At 31.8% G+C, this 17,932-nt stretch overlaps 1 protein-coding gene across 2 annotated transcripts in view; it reads left to right on the top strand.

Moving 5' to 3' along the window:
- The window catches only part of LOC143190354 (orexin receptor type 2), a 419,319-nt gene that overhangs the window by 290,967 nt on the left and 110,420 nt on the right, over positions 1-17,932 (top strand). For both annotated transcript variants that reach the window (XR_013004215.1, XM_076394586.1), the window contains exon 3: positions 1,542-1,639. Coding sequence is in view for 1 of the 2 variants with exons in the window: in XM_076394586.1 (XP_076250701.1) it covers positions 1,542-1,639 (98 nt within the window). In the remaining variant the exon portion in view is untranslated. The remainder of the gene's footprint in view (positions 1-1,541; positions 1,640-17,932) is intronic.

Genomic DNA, 17,932 nt, shown 5'->3' with positions numbered 1-17,932 from the left:
TATCTGGCCCCCAGCGACTATTTCCTGTTCTCAGATCTCAAAATAATGTTCGCTGGGAAAAAAGTTTCGTCAAATGAAGAGGTAATCGACGAAACTGAGGCCTATTTTGAAGCAAAGGACAAATCGTGCTACAAAAATGGTATCGAAAAGTTGGAGGGTCGCTATAATCAGTGTCATCACCCTTGGAGGGAATTATATTGAATAAAACAAAATAGTTTTGGTGAAATAATGTTTATACATATCACTGCTGAATTTTTTATTTGTGCACCTCACTACATAACACTACACAAGATCAGATGGTTTGATTCTGTGTCCTGTTCTGGTGGTATCCAAAGTTGCAATATTTCTTGAGTTATTTCTCATGCCCCCTTGCAATTCTTTTGATTTCTTGGTGGACTGTGGGTATCTGAATGTCTAGTTATGGTGATGATTACTCGAATATACTTTTGTTGCAATATTAGTGAATGCAGTAACCATTGTAAAGATATCTGTGTCTGTCAAAATAATTAAGTTTAATTATAAAATCCTATACTACAGGGAAAATAAACAAAATGTGCTATATAATTGGCTAATACTAATTATATGTTTATGTATTTACAAACCTGTTAACTAGTTATCTAACACTCTTCCATAGAGTATTTTAAAAATCGATATTAGTGTCATTGTTCCTAGTGATTATTAAAAATATTAGGCGGAAGCATGTAAGTTTAATAGGAATGTGGGATGAGTACTGATACTGTTGTAGGCACTATTGTTCATGTCTAGAATATGCACTACAGTTCATAAATACAAGTACATAATACTATGGGTTGAAAACTAACAAATAACATTAGAATGGAAGATTGCCAGGCATGCAAGAAACATTTAGAGCGTATTGATGATGTGAAAAAAGTAAATGAAAAAGAAATATCTCAATAACATGTAGCATGATATTGATATATACAATATCTAACATAAATTTTACTTTGTTTCCTTCGTTTTCTGAACCTTAGTTAAATTTATATTTCATCATGATACGGATAAGTCCAGAATAATAATGTGAAACGCAACCAAAATAACTGTGTTGAAGGTTTAGTTTTAATGTTGACGATCAAGTATATCCGCATAGTATATGCAGTAATAATTCAAGTTGGCCTCCTATAAAAATAATATTTTATCGAAGCTGCTTTATTGTTTTTCGAAAGCTCCAATTTTCTAATTGAATTTCAAACATTCAAACAAAATAAAAGCAATACTAAACCCTACATTTTATTTTATCATATTTCAATAAAATATAGATACCAATAAAATATAGGAATACAATGAAATACAGAGACTATAATAAAATATGGATAATCTAATGAAGGATTTACAAGTCGAATTTGAAAAATACGCCGAAATTACATTATGCAAGTTTATCGTCTCACATGGTGACTGGCAAACGAGACGAAATTCGGTTGCCGACTCGCTGTCGGAATTTCAATGACGCTTCCGCTGTAAATCGACCATAATAAACATACAAACGGAAACGATATATTGTCTCCTTTTTCCTTTATTTCCAGACGTACTTCAAATCGCCCGAACTGGAGGGTGTCAGCATCTGTATCGTAAACCTTGCAGACGATATGAAAGAATACATGAGGGGCATCTTTCTAGTCACGTAAGTAGTCAAGATTTCGTATTATTTAATAAATTAATTATATAATTATCTCGTATGTATCTATGTGTAATATTGTTGTAAGTTTTAATAACATTATTTAAATATTAATAAATTTCTTATTCTTATGGCATAACTATTATTATCAACAACTTTTAGCCAAAGTTCCACTATAGTCATCAAGATACTCTCCTTCTAGAGAGACATATCCAGTCTAGCACTCTTCACACAGCACACTAGTCTCTTTTCAATACATCTTTAATAAAATTATTTCTCCTTGTTTCCTAAATAAACAAAAATGCTCTCGCAATTCAGAAAGTTATTTGAAGATATATAACAGAATTAAACATGATTTTTACCTGTTGATACAAAATAATAAGGGAAATTCGGATCAATTACTTGATCACAAGTCCTCAAACACAAAAAACAAAGTGCTTTACTAAAACAAAGTTTTACCAAGGCAATGCACCGTGTCATAAGTTGTGAAACTAGTGTTTTAAATGAACGAATTGTTATGCTTTTGTAAAGTTTTAGACCTCAAGAGATACCTCCAAAGGAGATATGTAGATTCAAAAAAGCTAACTGAATAACTTAAGGTGTATAAAAAATTAAAATGGCGCTGGACTGAATATGTCATTATCGAGGGGTAGTATATTGATTTTTATAAGCGCAGATGTTATTAGCCCGAAAAAATAAGTTTTAAAGGATTTTTTTCTAATTTGGAGCTTTTTGTGAAAAATCCGCACAATGTATTTTATTCAAAGTATTATCCATCAATAGCTGTAACTTTACAAAAGCATCCGATAATATTTAATACACATTAACACATCTGTTGCTAATCCTTTCTAATTAATGTATAGCCCTTATATTTATTTATTAAGCCGATAACAACATACCGAGAATGAATTGTTTTACATCTTATACAAAAATTAATTATCATTAGGTTCACACAATAGTAAAATATACAATAAAAATTCATACATTTTCAAAGCACTGAAAAAAATGTTTCACACTTTGACGAAATGATACATACTAAGAAGGGAAACCTGTCAGTGTGGTTTCAATATGAAGTTGGTTACAAAATCGCCCGATACTATTTAATACACGGTGACACAATCTTTTGTAAATTCTTTAAAATTAATGAATTAGAGAATAAATTGTTTTACACCTTATATAAACGTTAATTATAATTTGTGAAACCACGAAATAGTAAAATTACTTTGTTCCAAGTAATATTATTAACAATATTAATTATCAATAATAATACCTCCTTCAAATGAGATACATTCAGTCACCTAACTTTTATAGCTCTTCTGTAAAATTCTTTATCTTAGCTGTATCAAAAATAACGCCAGCTAAGCCATTCAAAGCACCCAACAACTCAAATAACAGCTCAATTGAAAAGTCGCTGGCCTACCATAGTAAACCACATTTTTTTGGCTAAAATAGTTTTTTTTATTCAACATAATTTCCTTCCACGGTGATTCAGTGATTATAGCGACCCTCCAACTTTTCGATACTATTTTTGTAGTACGATTTGTCCTTTGCTTCAAAATAGGCCTCAGTTTCGGCGATCACCTCTTCATTCGACGAAAACTTCTTCCCAGCGAGCATTCTTTTCAGATCTAAGAACAGAAAATAGTCGCTGAGGATCAAATCTGGAGAATACGGTGAATGAGGAAGCAATTTGAAGCCAAATCCATGGATTGTTGCCATCCTTTTCACTTACTTACAAACGGTTCAATAACGCTATATAATAGTCGCTGTTGATGGTCCTTCTGTTTCAAGGTAGTCAATGAAAATTATTACATGCGCATCCCAAAATACATACAAAAACAACGTTTGCCGGTTTATAATCCGTTATTAGAATATTTTGAAAAATTTTGCAGACGTTTGACTAACGGAAGACTTTTGAATGCTCGTTGGGTTACATGTTCGAACTTGTCAAACAACATCTTCTCTCTTTTTAAATACAAAAAAAAATGAAAAAGTAAATATTGTCTGAGTGTAAAACGCATTTACAGTTTTCGACAGGCACATATTGATGAAGGGCGTCATTACTGTTTTGTATAGACCATATATTAGGCACATTCAATTATTACTATTATTATTAACAAACCTCAATAATAATTTTAATAGACTATATATTATTTAATAAACAAAGCACACGCTGATTAACATTTATAAATGGAATCTCGGCCGTTACAAGGCTAAATTTCAATACATTCATTTGCGCTGTCAGAAACAACGTCACAACACAAAACCAAAATTCATCAAATATAAAATTGCTTCCATGGAAAACAATAACTAACTCTATATAATTATACTGTATAGATTGAACCAGTATATCTAAAGTATTAAACTAATAGATGCGTAAAATATTAAATGTACCTATCTAAAAACAATAAATATTATACAAATACTATATAAATAAAACATTTTTATCTTAACTCCCTTCTGTTAAAATGAATATAATCGGTCCAAGCGCGTCTCAAATTATAGTTGCTTTTGGTTTTATGAATTATGACCATAATTTGAATATATTTGTGGATATAGTTCGAGCTAAATTATTAATATATTCGCGCGTGTAATGGAATAAATAACAAATACAATAATAATAACTGACAGTTCTGCTAATCTCTTATCTACATATATAAATAACCATGTATCCTCACAGGCTTATAATTGTTCAAAATGGGAAACAAAGTACAATAACATAAATAAAAATATTTATAGAAAACTAATTAATAACAAATAACCAACATCACTGTAAGTAATTAATTGTACTTTAATTGTTCTTTTGGATCATATATTTTAATTCTGGTTTTACTCAACATTAGTTTTATTCTCTTTATGATATTAATTTCAATGTATTTGGAAAGTTACTAAAATAAATATGTTTCTGAATGGATACACGAAGTGATCTAAGTTTTGGCCTTAAAAAAATTGAAAAAAAGCGAACCAAACCACACGAACTTGTTTAGTATATAAGTATATTCATAACTTTAGCTTAAGTAGACTAGCTTTATTTTAATTTGGAAAATACATACTGATGTATTAATTCCGTACTCGCCTTGCTTGTGTATTAATACACGAACATCAGAACAGTAGTAAAAAATTAGTTTGTAAATTAAGATTGTACTAAGCATATCTAATGTAAGATGTAATTAATAAAAAAATATACTAATAATTGTAAATAATACTATTTTCCTATACAGTAAAAATGCCAAGCTTCTTTGTATGAATCTTGATATAAAACTTCATTGCAAGGAGCATATCAAAAATGATATAAAAGAACTCGAACGAAAATACAAATATCCAAATTATCCAGACATAAAAAATTGCTGCTGTACAAGAAAATACTAAAACCTAAAAGGAATTCAATTATGGGGATGTTCTGCGAGATGTAATATCCACACAATGCAACTATTTCGGAATAAAGTTTTTTTGGGTTCTCTGGATAGAGCACCAGGCAGAAGATGCTAGATATCTTGAAATGAATGTAGATGGACGCATAACTTGGAAGAAGTACATACTTGCTATACGAAAACAAATTGATCTCATACTATATCAAGTGTGATCTCGTATTACTAAAATACAAGATACCATACGATAAAAGAAATCGTTTTACAAATTAATACTTAATCTTATTTTATTATATGTGTGTAACTATGGGATGCTCATAGCAAGTCAAATATAGTATAGCCATCATTCAAAGTCATTCAGCGTGAAATCCTTTTAAATCCCATAAGGAGCATAATTCAAAGTGCTTGTGATAAGTACTTCTAAAGGGTGATGGCGTACATCCAATATGCACTACATAAGATAGTGAAGTGTATACACTAAAAAGTTTAACGCCATCAGATCTGTTTAATGGACATCATCAAACCGTAAAAGGAGTCGTCAAGTTAAATTTGAACATTTTTTGATACTTTATTATAACAAATTTACATAAAAACAAAGATTATTTATCAATATTAGTGGTGAAATTGTATCATGTGCGATCTACCAATACTGGCCGGTGATGAAATTGTGCTTTTCGTCTACCTCAGGTTTTTAGGTTTAAACTTACATGGGTTTATTTAAACGTTTTATATTTTATTTATAATTTTTTTCTCGCATGTTCAACAGATTTTGTCTACCTCGACCAATCCGTGATATGATTTGAAAAGTAATACTTCAAATTTAAAATATATGTCGAATGTCAGATGATTTAGCATAATTAATGCAGTTACCCCTCTAAGATTCCAGTTGGATGAAAGTCACGATGCTCCTTGCGAAATTTTTACTGGAACAACCACTATTGATAACATTTTTCTATTTCTCTGGATAAAAAACGAACATTTTAACAATCTGAATACCATTTCAACTGAAAAAATAACCAGTTCAATAGTCGTAGATACTAAAGAATTAGCACCTTGTTTAAAAATATATGCGAAAATTCAGAAAAATCACGAAAAGTAAAAAAAAATTCCAACGAAATTGAACATTAACCAATTAAAAATCCGGAAGTGATTTTTTTTATTTGCAGTGCTAAATATTACGGCTTCATATGTTAATGAAAGATTTGAGCAAATAATACATTCTGATGTTAAATTTTTCTAAAATTTTATTAACGAATTTGTCAAAAGTAAAACCGTCCGTATTTCCGTCTTTTTCTATCAAATGTGTCTATATCTAAAAGTGTTCAATCTAAATATATTTGATTTAACCTTTTGTTTTTTAATAATTTGGAAAATTTTAACAATCTGAAAACCTTTTCAAATAAAAAATAAACGGTCTAGTAACATGCTCGTAGATACTAAAGAATTAGTACCTTGCTTAAAAATATATACGAAAATTCAAAAAAATCACGAGAAATAAAAAAACAATTTTCCTATAAAATTGAAAATTAACCAATTAAAAATCCCGAAGTGATTTTTTTCTTTGCAGTGTTAAATATTACTGCTTCATCGATTAATGAAAGATTTATCAAAAGTAAAACTAGAAAAGTGCCATTTCTATAATCTTAGATTTATATTTATATTTTTATATATTATCTTATATGTTTCGGTCTTTTTATATCAAATATGTCTATATCTAAAAGTGGTCAATCTAAATATATCTGATTTAACCTTTTGTTTTTAACAATTTGGAAAACACGTTTTACAAATTTAACACTATTAACACTACACTATATTTAAAAGTTTAACGATCATCAAATTATAATCTTTCCTCAAATCATGCGAAAATTTAAATGACTGACATGGACGAAAACTTAACGGACGTTAATATTTAACGTAATCGTACTTGCACTGTTAATGAAAAACTAAACTAACTAGCTAGTCCTCTTCGTCGTTGGAATACTTCTTCGATAGCTCTCATAGCGAACTGCCGTTGGAGCCTTTTTATTTCTCTGTTGTTGCAATTTATTTTGCGCCCTGGTTGCTCACAGCTGACGATTTCAAGCAGACTTTCTTGCGAATTAATAAAACACTTTACCTTGCACTATTTACTTTATTCATACTAATTACAATTTAAGTGGACTAGGGCGATCCTTCATATGCCTCTTTCTATCTAGACTTCTCGACCCTGACCTCATGAATTATCGCAAAGAGTGAAAGAAGTGAATAAGAAGTATAATACCTCAGTTTAACCTATTAAAAGTGGCATACTATATTTGTATACTGCATTTGCCACTCACCATCTCTTCTAGCCAAATGGTTTTTCAATTATAAACGTTTTTCAGTATCCCAAATAAGACAGGGACTAGGTAACGGCATCAAAATATGATCACATACTGCCGTCAATATACTGGAGAAACCCAAAATATCGCCGTAAAGCTATAAAAATGCAGATATTATAAAAGCGGTATTTTGGAAAATGATTATTAGAATTTTACAAGCATAATTAATAATTTTGCTAATTTATCTTTCCTACATCTTTAACAGGCACAGTAAAGGCGATTATCAGTATTTCGCACGATAGCGCACACGATGTTTGGCGCGTCACTATATCCAAGATATATTATCTAGAGAAAATCTAGATGAAACCATATTGTAAAAGTATCACATCAGATATATAACAAATATGTATATGGATAATGTCTTGAATTTTTCAGCTTACTGACTGGCAACTGTCTAACTTAGAAACCATCCGTTTTACGCAGCCTAGGTACTGATCTTGCTTGGTGGGTTTTTCTTTTCGTATATTACAGTCTCGAAGCCAAGACTATGGCAGCTATTAAACTGACGTTGTAAAGTACTGTCGTGGAAAAAATCATTTTATATGACATATTATAACTTATTTAAATCAATACCATATTTCTTTAACATCTCACACACAGCTTGTTGAAATTTTATTTCTACGTCCAGCCGCTCTTTGTTAGAGAGTTTTTAATGGACCAACAGTCCTTATTAGTCACGTTTGTAAATATATATTTAGCGCATAGTGTACCCTTTTTACCCTTTAATCTTGGTTATTTCATGGAAAAGATGTCTCACGTTTATGCGTATTTACTCGGAACATTTCTAAATCCATTGGTGGGGTGAGTCTTTTGGAAAATATGAAGTTGTATGCCCACCAAGTTACGGTGCAGCTAAAGAACATAGTATGAAACATTCACATTCGAGAGGTCGAGCTGTAAACGCCAGCTATTAGCAATCAAAGAAAATTGAAGTTAGCGTCAATATGTTAATTGCTAGTGCTAATAAGACATATAAAATAGCACCAAGGGCAGTTACACTAAGGAGCTATCAATAAGGTTCTCTAATATTGGCGGGATAACACATATTATTTACATTCTTGTTCCTTGGAGAAGGGATAAGAATAAAACAAGAAAATCACTAAAACCCTTATTGAGAAATGATAGAAATCATATCAGCACCAAGCTGAACATTGCACCATATACATAGAGGAAGATCAATTACCAGTCAGAAATATAACTTTCTAGATTAATAGGTATTATAGAAGAGCCTTCTCCTGCAACATTGTCCCCTGTAGCAAGTGCGAAATGCAGCAAAGTGAAAGTAAAAGTTTACAGTGCTTTGCAAAATAACAACACCTTTATGTAGTATGCGTTTGTTGCATTTTCGTTATTGACTTATAACGGAATTGCGAAAAAGAGTAGAACAAGAAAATCACTAACACCGTTATTAAGAAATACCACTTTCCATTTTAGTCACAGTTTCAATAATTTTTTCAATTTAGTTTTAAATAAACCATATAATACCTAACAAGGAATAATATATTATTCTCTATTTAATACAGTCCTACTATCACCAGACAAAATAAAACCCGAAAAGAGAAACACTTTCATACGGTTCTCGTGCTATTTTAAACGCCTCTGTCGTCTTAGTTTTAATGGGACTCGGGAGAATTGTTTGTTGTCTCTCGAGTGGATCAAACGCTTCACATGTGCTTAGGGTCTGTCGATTACGACGTTGGCCAGTCCGTTGGGGTTTTAAGAACACGAAAGAATGAATTCAATTATCGGTAAGCGGCTAAAAGCCCTTTCGGATGAATTTGTGGTGGATTTCTCGGTCTGTTTGCGTGCCTTTAAAATCTTCCACACAGCTGATTGATTTACGCGGCGAATGTCAGGATGTTGGGAGTAACGAATTCCGTTTTGTTGTTATTAATGCTCCGAACATTTGTCTTTAGGTTCTGCTTCGGGCACTTTTATTATCATTTAGCCAAAAAGTTACCTTGTCAGCCTTGAAGGGACAGCCGAATAGATTCCGTCACAAATTTGCTTCATCTCCCTTTAGAACGCTCCCGTGGGAGACATCGGTAATTCATCCCGAACCTGTTGCCGAAAATTTATCCGAAAATTTATCTTCGCAATATATTTAGTTTCATTCAGATTTAAAAGTCATTTAAATAAACCAGGTTAAAATATTTTAAAACATATCGATATCAACATATCGAACTGACAGATAATCTGCTTCAATGTTGTTAGGGATAGGAAATCTATTACACACACTCTGCTCTAAAACTGCTTATAAATCTTTCAATTTTCTTTAGTTCTGGCGAATGTGCAGGTTAGAGGAGATGTATGATGATATTCTGATACTCGTCAAACCCAGTCTGAACCATTTTGGGTTTGTTTATAAGTGTATCTTGGAATATGATACTGTTTGCCACCAATATGTTACTCATCATATTGGAACGTCCCTAACTGTTGAATGTAGGATTCACGCATGTCCCGATCGTAGGCCTCTTGTGGGTTTCACCGTAAAAAAAGCCGGCCGTTTTTAGGGAATAATGTAAACAGTCATCAAGTGTTCAAGTTCTATGATCGTTGCGCTAATTCTTTAGAAGCTTAGCGTTGGCTTCCGTTAGGTTTTATAAAGGGTTTCACAATCATAGCCCCTCCACCAATGTCAGTGTTGTGGAGCTCTCGCAGAACCATTTTTATTGAGACAGTAACACTCAGGTTAGTGTTGATACCTGCTATTTCTCTTGGCCGATGATATTTTGCCATGTTTTGTATATACTGGTTACGTAGATACTGTTTCTCGTGATATCTTAAACAATTCGTCGGTTTTCATCACAGGCGCTCCCGCTAACAGAACACTAACGATATGCTCTCTTTCGAAGTCTGAAAGATCACACATTTCAATGATCGTTTGTTCTTAACCATAACAGAATAAAGCTTATAATACACTGAAATATATTCAACAAGAACTACAAACTGCGCAATACATGTGTGTTCCCAACATGCAACAGGATGTACTATAGTATATCCAAAGAACCAGTTAACATACGTCATCAACTCTTAATTTAATGTTATCATTTATAATTTATTTTAACATTATAGTACATCAATACGTATATCATCATATAATTTAAAATACAGTTAATTATATAGCCACAATAGATTATAGATTAGAGTTGTTTGAGGTGGTCTAGTATTTGTTCTAGTATTCTAGGTATTTTTTAAGCTTAGTTAATTTTTACTTCAAGGGTGTGTTTCCTTGTCGAGTATCACTGATTTTTTTATTTCTTCTGCTACTACCTGTATGCCATATACACTCTTGATAAAATGAATTACTGATTTCTCTCAAACGCATTTACAATATCGAGCAAACTGTTAGTATTCATCCTCTCATCCCACATTCTAATCACGTAATGCTTCTGTAAAATTCTCAGCAATTATTCGCACATATATACACATAAACCGTTCACACTCTACAACACAACTTCCTACAGTCATCGTATATTAATTATATATCCAATTTTAGTTGTTTCCACTCTCATCACCCAGTCTTGGAAGTATTGAATCATAATACCACATTCAGAAAATTTAATTCAAGTGAACAACTAAGCTGTAAATTTCCAATCAATATAACGTTTGTTCACTATTTCATCTTTTGTTAATTTCTTCTTCAATGTGTCTTATCGAGTTCATCCAAACCAAACTTGTTATTAACAATTCCAACTCAACAATTCAAGAAAAACAAGAACAATACAACTGCAACGAATAATTAATAAATCCGACGACTAATAATACCTAATCTATTGTTATTCCAAAGTTTACTTTTTCCATCAACTTTTATTGTCTTAACGTTCTTTATTATTATCTCGTCCCATTTTGAAATATCCATATCACCAATGCATATAGTATCCAAATACACAAATTGAAATAATAAGTCTTCCTTGATTTTATTATATACTTTTAAAAATTGTAATCTTCTAAAAGCAATGTCTCGAAGCTTTATTAGACCTCCCGTGGGTTATCTTTACACCACTTAAATACTATATTACCTAACAATGTACGAAGATATGTTCTAAATGCCTCCAATACCATGTATCTGTGCTATCTATAACTACTCACTGTTTTTTTAAATGTTATATATTTGATCTCTGATAAAGCTGATCTTAATTCGTCATCTACTTCATTTGAGGACCATTTCTTTTCGGTGAATACAAGATTATATTATTTATTTTTTGAAATATATTAATGACCTTGCCCATACTAATATTCAGTGCAGCTGCAACACACTAAAAATACTTTCAATAAAAAGCATTGCAACTTAATATATTACAGTAAAAATATTTACCGTGTGTCTCCATCGAATTTTACTGGCAAGAGGAGGCCCCCATTATCTCCTTCCTGTTCGAAGTAACTGATTAGAGATGCAATCTGCTCTGTCTTCGGAATTCTTCTGCAATATTCGACATTTTCAATTAAGGTAATAATAAGCAGCGATTTGAAATTTCTTAAAACAAGAAAAGCGTTAAGGTAACTTTTGTCGGTTTATAACCTGCAGTTATGAAAACTAATAGATTGAAGGATTGACAACCGAACGACCTTTGCAGGCTTAATCGTTTATGTGTTCTAACGTATCAGACAGCTTTGTATCTCTTTTTAACTGGAATAAAATGAGAAGGAATATATTGTCTGATTCTAAACCGAATTTACAAATTGCTGCAGGCAATATATTAAAGATCTTGGTGCGGTACGTTCACTGCTTCTTTGTATATACTATATATTGCATGGTATTCATATTATTTTGTCTATCCCCTGTGTGACCTCTCGACAGATGCTTAATAAACGCTTCTAATTAATCTCATAGGGTTAATCGAAAAATACCCTCCAAAATTGAAGGTACAATTTTAGGTTGAATGAAGGTTGATTTTATATTGTCTGGTCTCTTTAACAAATTTATTTCTATATTCCGTATACCTAGGGCTAACTAATAAGACATACTCACTAAAATTATGCATGCTCTCTAAAATTTTATTTTGCGATGTTGCTAATTCCTGAAACCGGTGAATGGATCTTCCAATTTATTACCTCTTGATCAGGAAAACTGCAGAATATAATTAGTCCTTATTAGCCTAGACTTTTACCACATAAGAAGAATAAAAAAGGGCAAATAAAAGAAAGGGAATAAACTGAGTCTGATGATATTAGTTGGGCCTCCTACAGAAAAAATACAATAACGAAAATAATAAAGAATTACAGAACAGCCTGAAAAAGTATTTTAGTTAAGTTTAGTTATAAATCCTAATTTAACAACAGGAAGACTATTCCATTTTCTTTCGAATTCAGTCAGCAATTCTACAGCGATAAAGCCCGATGACAGCAAGACTTTCAGATTTCCCAAATCTATTTCAAATTTAAAATCTTGGTTATGTTCCTTCTAGCAATCATATCAACATCCATAAGTAGAGAATCTAAAACATCTTGGAATATATTTTGATCAGCGTTTAAGTTAGAAGAAAAATATATTCACAAATAGTAAACAACTTATGTTTGTGTTAAACTACATGATAATATTCGGCTGTGGACCGCTAGTGCAATGAAATGCGTAAACTAAAACTAATAATAGTATTCGATCTAATTAAGAGTCATCTATATACTATATAGATTAATGTAGATCAGTTAAAATATTATTTGGATATATTGTCAGGGGATCATTTGATGAGATAGCCCACTGCGTACTAATTATATGATATAAATAATCAAAATACGTATCGGTCTCTAAACAGTTCATTGCAATTTTAAAATATTAAAACAAGAAATGAATAGATTACCTTGGAGATCTTAATCGACACTCCAAGAACATTTATACAGTCCACTTAAAATATTCGTTCAACATCAACAATATATAGAGCCTTTTGTTATACTTTAGAACCCATGTAATATATATTCATTACATCAAATAAACTTTACAGCCAATTTTCATCTTGAGAACATTTACTTTTATTTATGTTATTAAAATTGATAAAATACTGTAATGTTTATCTAAATCCTTTCGTGCTGTTCGTTTTATTTGCTGCAAGAGTTTCATATCACCTATTCAAATAAAAGCTGTAGGTGAATACAATTTTATGTTTCCTAGATTACTTTCCTCGAAAATGCGGACAATGCGACTACAGGACTTTGATAAAGCACTGCAAATATACGTGATAATTTGCAAACGAAAATTCTCTCTAAGCATAGAACGCTTTAAACGTGAACATTGGCAAAAACGGGACGCACACAATTTACTACAGAGGAATGTAGGTAAAATACAAAGATAAAGGAAGTGAAATAAAGAAACATAGAATACAAATTAGTGCATCATTCTCAGTAAATAGCTCGTTTACGATTTATAGTAAAAAAAGCTTTTTTATTTTTATTTACAAGGCGTATTTAGTTAATAATTCGCAAGATTTAAGCCATCTTTAAGCATGTTGAATAACAATTTTCTTTTCAAATTTAGTTCCACAAGTACAGAGGATGAGCAAGATGATATTAACATCTCACGTATTCTTGCAAAATTTTGTCCCATACTTATACCAAAACATTCGCCAATTACTTTAATAATGTTGGATATGGAAATCTACTCCTGATCCATTGCTCTAAAACTTCCAATAACGGTTCAATTATGTTAAGGTCTGACGATTGTGCTGGTCAGAGAAGATACTGATGCTCCTCGTATCGAAACAGAAAATTTTTGGGAGTATGGTCTATATGGGCATATTATCAACTTGGAATATGACAATGTTTGGCAGCAATATACTAGTCGTTGTAAGAACTGCATCATTGAGTATTTCGAGATATTCATTCGTAGTAATCTGACCAGTGATCTGAATAAGAGGACGAAAATCACAATATTGCCGCCGAAATCATAAGGACATATGATTTCAGGTCGATTCTATGATTGTAGATCTCTTTTAGTGATCTGCATGCATAAACCCAACCTTTTGTAAGAAACAATGTAAACGATGATTAATTGGATTATTCCACATTTTCAGAATTATCAGGTTTCCATGTTTTAAGGTCGTTGCACCATTTCTCTCGCGGTTTAGCATTGGCCTTCGTTAAAAAGGATTTCGTAATCGCAGCCCTTACATGAATGTTAACTTTCGCCGTACTGGTTTTATCGGAACAGTATTACTTAATTGATTGTTGAGCTCTGTTGTCAATTTTGCTGCTGCAGTTTTATGTTGTTTGGCCACGATCCTTTCTAGTATTCGTCAGTCTCTGTCAGCTGAATATTAGATTTCACACACTCTTCCACAATTACAATTCTGAAAACAATCTTACTTATGATATTTTGTTATAATATTCAGTGACATAATAATACACACTTATTAATACTTTGTCGATTATTGAAACAACACTTATTATTTTAATTAATTTAGTGTGTCAAATACATTTCTTATCTTATATTGAAAGTACTGTAAAAACAAGTTTTAGTAACATATCACTTCTAAATTACCTACGTGCTAAGTCATTTTACTCTATTATTAGAGAAACATGATTAGTTTAATACATATCGAAATTCGACCACAGGATGATCATATATATATATAGAGGTTCATCATTATATATAAATAATATCATTAACTTCCAAGTGAACTGGAAAAAACTGAACGAACTTGTTTTCTACATAGCTGATTTGAAGCCGCCATTACACTATTAAGTTTTGCTATACCAAGTCACAAAAGTCTAACATTGATGTGATGGAAGACAACGTATTTCCTATTGATTAACTCTGGCCACTCCCTCTTAAATCGTCTGTTTCAATTGCATTAGTTGCATAGGCTGGCTAGAGCAGCTTATGATGAACAATTCTTTTCTACGACTGGAACGTAATACTTCCTTCTCTTGTAATACTTTTTGAATCTTTTAGTTCGGGTCTTCAACCACAATTGTAGCTTATTATTAAAAAACTGCTCTATTCATAATAACAGTTTTGATTCATAATTTGCTACTGTTAATTCAAATGGAACCCAAAGATCGCAGTCCAGTCAGAGGTAGCCAGTGGTATTCAGTCTTATATAATTAATTCGTCAGCTAAAACTTCAAACAACTTTCGATTGGCCTGTTTTGCATTTTATCCTCTTCGAAAGAAAAAAAAACGAAACAGGATGAAAATAAATAAAATGAAAAGGGCAATAATTATTGATTAAGTGAACGAATGCCATTACATTTATAGGTTAATCTTCTACCTACTTTGCGTAGAATGTTATGTTACTTATCAAATATTATGTTCCTTCCAAGTACGTTACGTCACTTTTCGCACGCTAATGAAATCCTATTAAAAAGAAAATAATTATAGATACCAAAAATAGAAAAAACAAGCAGTAAATAGAAGATTAATCAAATATTTTCTTAAACCGGTGCTGGTTTTATTGCTTCATGCTCACACTTTAGCCGGAGAATGGCCAGGAATTGAAAGGCGCAAGCTTCCGCAAGAAATGATAGGTTACAATAAGTACCAAAAAAATGAAAAACAAGAAAATTAATTAATCTTACACCGAAACTAATTTTGGTTTATGTTCATTGTTCTAAGTAATTAATCAACTCTTAATAATAATAAGTAATGGCCACTTGAGATCGTTTAGCGACTTAGTAGCGGTCTGCACTTTTGAACTGCGAAATACAACCAAAATAAAATTACAATACAGAAATTATATACTTCAGACGTGGACGCTGATATCTAAACTATAGACTTCTGTAGGTGAACCGTGTTGATTGACTTCAACGTTTGGCAATCTTACGTATTGATATTGAGGCTATCATTCTCAAATAATTTAATTAAGCAATTAAGAAACATTCATCTGAACTTTTGTTTGGAAAATTGGTTAAAACGAACGACCACTGTAATTAGACTTTCAAAGAGGGCAAATCGTTGGCGCTTGGTTAGCAGGAGCTTGTGTGACGAAAACAGCTGAATTATTCAACATTTTACGAGCGACAGTGGCCACGATAATAACAGCGCACACAAAATATGATAAAACATCTTCATCAAAGGGAATAGTGAATGAAACCCAAAACTGTCGAAGAGCGAGAAATATTAAAAATGATTGTGTCCAGTTAACACAAAAATATCGCAGAAAAAATGACAGCAGAACGCAACTCTAATAGAAGTAATAATGTTTTGACAAAAACAGTGCAGCCGGAGCACCATAAAGCTAATATTCGTGGAAGGGCTGCGAAACACATTATAGCGGAAGTCAACGCTAAGCTGCGATAAAAGTGATACAACGATCATAAAATCTAGACAATTGATGAATGGAATAATGAGATATGGTCCGATGAATCATCGCTTACAATATTTCCTAACATTCGGGTTTATATATGGAAAATCTCAAAAGGGTCCTACGTTCCAAACTGCGTGCTCCCTATAGTCAACCATAGAAGTTCTCCTGTTATTATTTCGGCGACTTTGTCATGGAATTCACCTGGTCCTCTCATTCACATCACTGACCGGATTACCTCGAATGAATATCTCAACATTCTCAATGATCATGTTACTATGACTAGCGTATTGTTGTCAAGTATTGTAATATTCCAATATGGTAATGCAATCAGATCATCAGAATATCATAATACATCTTCTTTAGCCAAAATAATCACCCAATCTCGACATAAATGAGCTGATATCAGGAGTTTTATAGCAGAGGGTAAAGAGTATATTTCCATCTCCAATACAATTGAAGCAATTAACAAATATATTGGTGTAAGAAAGAGATAGTATTCTGTTGGAAACTATTCGGACATTTTACCAATCTAATCCGCGTAGATGTGTATCTGTTTTAGAAGCAACAAATATTTATTATAAATTTATTTATAAAAAAATTCTGATAAAATTAGTAACTAATTCTCCCTCTACATAATTCGTTCTTATAAGAAATCAACCAAATAATAAAAATAAGTTAACAAAACGTGATTTGGAAAAATTAATTTCAAAAGATAACCAGTTTTATATATTCTTTCGATAATCTAATACCTATAATACAGTCGCTTATACCAAAAATCTCCTGATATCAAAAATACGTGATGGGCCTACGTTAATAGTTTGTTTGTGATGGAAAATAAAGGACTGAAAGATAATGAAAAAAGTTTACGCGGACCGAGTTAATTCGAAAATCAACTGGTGAAAAATATACGTTTAGCTTTTCGATACACACTCGAATCTTTTTCATATAAAAATAAATGAGTTTGGGGAAAAATATAAAAATATCAACCAGACCTAAACCGCACATCTGTCAATTGTTTACATGTCACCTGCGAGTATAATCTGTCAGATAATGGCTTGCTTACGTGTTACTTAACAGTTGGGGAAGTAGACATTCTTGATGGAATCCTCAAACATATTTTTGTTTTTAATTTTTGGTTTTTGTCTTCTATATTGACGAGAATGGTGAATGTCACCTGACATTTAGTTTGCTAACAACGTTATATTTCTCTAGTTCGTCCTAAATATATTTTGGGATTTTTAGAATAGATAAATTTAACAAAACGCGAGCGATACGAAGGAACTTGGCCGTATCTTTATGTTCAAGTCCGGAGAGAAACAAGTCTCTGTCTAA

Source organism: Rhynchophorus ferrugineus, unplaced genomic scaffold (assembly GCF_030347505.1).
Source record: "Rhynchophorus ferrugineus isolate W39M unplaced genomic scaffold, kcgeb_rfMv2 rfM2, whole genome shotgun sequence".
Classification (NCBI taxonomy): domain Eukaryota; kingdom Metazoa; phylum Arthropoda; class Insecta; order Coleoptera; family Curculionidae; genus Rhynchophorus; species Rhynchophorus ferrugineus.
This window is presented reverse-complemented; position numbering and strand designations above follow the sequence as displayed.